General features: G+C 50.3%; 1 protein-coding gene across 1 annotated transcript; it reads left to right on the top strand.

Annotated features, from left to right (window-relative positions):
- Nucleotides 1–628: 628 nt before the first annotated feature.
- Nucleotides 629–3,384, top strand: LOC135827230 (uncharacterized). Its single transcript, XM_065339759.1, has 2 exons — nucleotides 629–914; nucleotides 2,702–3,384. Exons 1-2 carry the CDS (start codon nucleotides 629–631, stop codon nucleotides 3,382–3,384), a joined length of 969 nt encoding a protein of 322 aa, XP_065195831.1.
- The last annotated feature ends 2,257 nt before the right edge of the window (nucleotides 3,385–5,641 follow it).

Genomic DNA, 5,641 nt, shown 5'->3' with positions numbered 1-5,641 from the left:
CGTTTTGGACTCCGGTCTGTACGGTAAGTTCACCAGGTTGCACTCCGACAGTTGCAGTTGCGCTTGTTCTGGTGTGCGCGGTTCGCTTCGCGTATGTAGTTCCTGTGGCGAGTTTGCGGCGATGTGTCCCGGTTGGGAGCATTTACGACAGGTTGCAGGCTGGCCTTCGTAGCGTACACGAAACAAGTTGTTCGTAGATGTTTTCACATACGACGGAATCTGCATGTTGGGGCGAAGAGAGATTAAGGCGAAGCGGACACCAGTGGCAATGGCGAGCCCTGACTTCGTCTTGACAAATCCATGGCGAAGAGGCCCAACGGCCGATCCAAAGACACCCAGGCTTTCGATAATAACGTCGTCTTGGACCCAGATGGGCACATCGTGGATTTGGATTTCCACGGAATCAGGCACCAGTTGAGTGACGCGCACTTCCACTGACATGAGATGGAAACCGTTTCGGCAAAGTCGTGTCTCGGGAATGAAACGTGGCCTTGCAGCTCAAGTTACTAGTCAGCTGCACGGATATCCCGCCGGAGTGGAGCCCTTCGGAGACGTAGTGTAGAATCGTAGCTTAGTGTAGAGTAGGTGATATTTTGAGTAGCTGTCACACCCTGACCTACTCTCCGCCATGGACGAGCTGGCAGGTGAACCCCTGAGACTTCTGTGCAGTCTCCCAGGCATCGAAGCCAATGTCATCAGCTTGATCCAGCAATTGTCGTCGTATGTTAGTGAGTCTAGAGATAGAGAGGAGCGCGTGAAACGGCGTGTGGATGAGCTATGTGCACACGTTTCGGAGTTACGAGGCGAACTGAGCTCCTTGAGGCAGTCCGCCATTGCCCCCATGCATGTCGACCAACAGCAACAAAAAGGCGAGGAGGTCAAGGAGAGTGCAGCTAGTAGTACGAATAGTACCCGTACGCTAACTGGAAAGTCTAAGCCGCGCGCAAATAGTAGGGAGGTTCTGCTATACGTGAAACGTAGAGAAATCACGTAGAGAGCAGGTGCCTGGGTTAGAGTCTACGGCTTCGCGTGTTTTGGCTCCAGATTTCTACGCGGAGATGGGGTTCTCTACGTTGTGGCACACGCAGAGAAAATGTGTACGGATTTGCTGGGTATCGATCAACTGCATGCAGAAAACTGCCAAATATGGAAGGGAAATTCCCAGTACACATTCCACGTGACTTCTCTAGGTGAAACGTAGAGCAGAACAGCATTTCTTTACGTTACGGGAACGCGAAGAAAGTTCGCGTGATTCTTTGCGTCGCGTTCCCAAAACGTAGAGCAGAACCTCCCTAGTGAAAAAAAGTCAAAGCAGCAGGCAGAACACGTGGGAACGCACACTGAACCCCGTACCCGTAGCGCTGCCACACATTGGCACGCAGGCAAGACGGTGCCCTCAGTGGACACGGAAACGGAGTACAAGGATAAAGCAAACCCGGTATGTACTACAAACCACAGTCCAAAGGTCGCAGACACACAGACAAACACTGTGGGTTCGCAGCACGTTCCACCACTACGTAGAGGATATAACCCGAGTCAGAGGGTTATACCGGCTGAATATAAATCCCGACTGCGATAGCAGGAGGGATTTATATGAGGGTACGGTATAACCCGACTACGAGGGTCATATCCTACTTATGCCAGGTACCCCTACGCATTTCCAGAACAACGAACCTATTTGGAGATCTCCTACATCATGCAGTACATGAACATCTTCTGCTGGTTATCAGTTGTCAATTGAAAGAATAGTCGAGCAAGGTCAGAAGGAGATTCCTCCGTGGATGTTTGGCATAAGATTTCCTTTCAGTTCCAGTGCATATTGTAGCATCTTCATGATCTTGTCTTTGAGTCGTGAGCGGTGCGGAAGTCGACTGAATTGCTGCGGTGCTGGAGTTTGTCGTTGAATCAAACTACCGTCACTAGTTAGATTACAGCTTGGACTCTTTGGGAGTAAGTGTTACTATAATTATGGTACAGTGCTGATTTTCACATGCGGCATCTCATAATCAGTTTTGCTTGCAAGTAGATGCATTTGCATACACTGTTTTGTATCACATTTCAATCCAATCTATTGTAGCCTTTTCCAATCGGGTTGAAGTACATGTACACTGGTATTATAAACTTATTTACGAAGGAGACAGTCCGTTGATGATCTTCAACTCTTCGAAGTACAATGTACATTGCTGACCCATTCGGGATACTTCGTGGTTATTCGACGTTCTTTATCCTCAGATTCAGTATAACAGAATACTCTGTAGACGAATTCCAGGTCATTCTTCTTTTCTATTGTGTACTGTTCCTCGTCAGTGTGCCGTTCTGTGTGGAGTGTACACGCGCATGTGGTGTCCGTTGTGTCTGTTTATGTATGGTCCGTGCGCTGGAGTACTGCCGCCGTACAAGTTCACTTGTACGGTGGCAGTGCCCTAGCGTACGTACCGTGCACCGGGATTTATATTCTATATAAATCCCGCGCGGGATTTATACTGGCCAATATAACCATGGCTATACGAGCGCTGATTGGCTGAAAACAGGCCCTCCGTACCGTACCATGGTATAACTGTGGATGATGACTCATGGCAACTAGTCTCTTCTGTCTCCCCTCGCCTTACCGTCAGGCATGGGGTCATTTGGATTGGAAACCTGCGCCCAGCTATTAGCATTGAGCAATTGGAATCCTTTATCCAACAACGTGCCCTGACAGCCAATCAGCAGCTCACGATATTTAGTAGCAAACTGATCAGCAAGGCTGATGGCAAGGTCGGTGCTCGTGTGACGATCAGCCGAGCCTCAGTTGAAGCCCTCACACAGCCAAACTTCTGGCCCAGGCCTGTTTATGCACGCCCATGGGTTTTTCGTGATGACCAGAGAAACGCAGCAGACAAGCAACAACAGGAGCAACAGCAGAAGACACAGGAAAATCAGCACCAGGAATCTACCCTAAGTCTTGAACAGAGAAACACAGCAGACCAGCAGCAGCAGAAGAAACGGCAGGAGGAGCACCAGAAGACACAGGAAAATCAGCATCAGGAATCTACACCTGAAGAGCACCAGCATTTACAGACAGAACAGCAGAACCTGCATACTGCATCTAGTGACAGCCAATGCCCTGCATCCAGTGACAGCCAATGCCCTGCGTCTAATGACAGCCAATGCCCTGCGTCCAGTGACAGCCAATGCCCTGCGCCTAATGACAGCCAAAGCCCTGCATCTAATGATGTCCAGCAGGACAGTGGCCAGCACCAGCCCAAGCTTCAAGATACGTCAACTGCGTCTGCTCCAGCCAAAGCCACGCCACCTCGCCCTGGAAAGCGTCATGCAGAAGATTCCCCTGGATCCATGTCGGGAATACCATGCAAAATGCAACCTTCATCTAGCTCTCAATGAGTAAGCTAAATCCAGTTGCGCGGGAGTTCTACCCTCAGGCTGCTACCGTATCTATTAACAGACTGCCACAATCTCATTCAACACATACCACCATTGGATTCCTTAACATCTGCAGCCTGCGCTACAAGATAGACACGCTGTCCGCTCTGATTAGGGAAAGGACATGGGATGTTGTTGGGATTGCGGAGACATGGCTGGTCGCGTCTATAGCTGATGGAGAACTGAACATTGAAGGATACAGTTTGGTGAGAAATGACCGAAAGGGGAGAAAAGGAGGTGGCGTCTGTATTTTTTACCGGTCCTACTTGCCCATCAAACCACGGCCGGATCTCAACCAAGGGGACACGGAAGTAGTGTGGGTTGAGCTAAATGGAAAGGCAGGCAATCACTTAATTGCCTGCATATACCGACCACCAGATGCGCCAGTCTCCTACTGGTCCACCCTTGAGGCATCGCTGCATCAAGCTGCTATGGTTACCTCAGCCGTCACATTGATGGGTGACTTCAATGTCAATATCTCGCATTCCCAGCCACAGCATGCCCAGCCACTTCTGGATCTCTGTGGTGCATATGGCCTCACTAATATCGTCCACTCCGTTACGCGAGTCTCACCTCGGTGTCTAGCTGGCACTACTATTGACTTGATACTGACAACAGAGGATAAGGATTTGTATGATTGCCGAGTCCTGCCGCTTACAACCGGGAGCGACGGCATCCCAGGCTTACTTCTAAAGTACTGTGCCGACCTGCTAGCACCATCAGTTGCAGCACTTTTCAATGCGTCCCTGACCTCCGGCACTGTACCCGCTGGCTTTAAGCATGCGTATGTGACCCCATTGCACAAGGCTGGCGATCCATCTGTCGCCAACAATTTCCGTCCTGTGTCCCTGCTCCCAATTCTCTCGAAGCTGCTAGAGAAGGTGGTGCAGAAGGCACTTGTCACCTTTCTGGATATGGCTGGTTCTCTGCCCAGCACACAGTTTGCATTCCGGACAGGACATTCCACGGAGGATGCCCTTGTGTTGATGGTCAACAGGATCCTCGCTTCAAGAGACCGCCGCATGTTCACGGGTGTGGTCCTCCTGGATATGTCGAAGGCGTTCGACAAGGTTCGCCACCAGCAACTAGTCGAAGATCTCTTCTGTGTGGGCGTCACTGGAACAGCGCTCCAGTGGCTCATGTCATACTTGTCTGATCGCTGCCAGATTGTCCAGCTGGGATCCCAGCTTAGCACAGTGGCAGCCTGCTCCTGTGGAGTATCACAGGGGTCGGTATTAGGTCCACTGCTGTTCAGCCTTTACACCCGGGACATACCATCTGTTGCCCAGCAAGCTGAGTCCATCCAGTTCGCAGATGACATCGCACTGACCTGCAGTCGCCCAACACAACAGGAACTGACCGCCACTCTCTCCAGAGTAGTGACATGCATTGCTGACTGGCTGAAGCAGCGAGGTTTGATCCTTAATGCATCAAAAAGTCAGGCATTAGTAGTACCGGCTGGGAAGCTAGACGCGCAAACTGAACTGGACGTATGGTGTCATGCGACTAAGCTGCCATCTGTCTCTTCTGCTCGCTACCTCGGAGTTCACATTGACAGCGCCATGTCTTGGAACACCCAGATGGATAGGTGCGTTGCCCGCCTCAACAAGAAAGTCGGTCACGGCTGTTATGCATGCATGATCCAGCGACATTATGTACGGTACGACATTTGCCGGTCACCACAGTGATTTTTGATGCTGTCGTACGCGACCTTGCTGTCATTTTCAAATCCCTGGAAATATTTGGCAAGGTTTCGCTTAGATTTCTATCGATTACAGCCGTCTTGTGGGCCCGATTTCTAAACTCTAAGCGAATTCGCATGGGCAATTAGAAACTGCGCACGCAGATATTTCGATCGTCAGAATGCGAAATGGGAAAGTGAAGTTACGATCTTTTTCGTTTCCTTCTTCCTCGTGGTGCCAGCCATTGGCGATTATCAGAAGTGGCTGACTTTCGAGGCTTCCTCGCAGGAGGTTCAGAATTTTTGGCAGCCCCCACGTCAATTTTCATTGACAGGTCTGTCCTTTTCCTTTGTCGTAGTGTAATTTTCATTGCGGCCCAGATTATTGTTTTCGTGCCCAAATCGATTTGCATGGCGTCCTTGGACGTACATGTCAAGCGTCTACTTGATGTTTGCAGGATAGGTGGAGCAAAGTTCTCCAGCCTAAAACGTCAAAGGAAGACCCTTGTTGCGTCTGCCATAGGTGAGATCCATGCA

The sequence above is a fragment of the Sycon ciliatum genome, chromosome 11 (assembly GCF_964019385.1).
Source record: "Sycon ciliatum chromosome 11, ocSycCili1.1, whole genome shotgun sequence".
NCBI lineage: Eukaryota > Metazoa > Porifera > Calcarea > Leucosolenida > Sycettidae > Sycon > Sycon ciliatum.
This window is presented reverse-complemented; position numbering and strand designations above follow the sequence as displayed.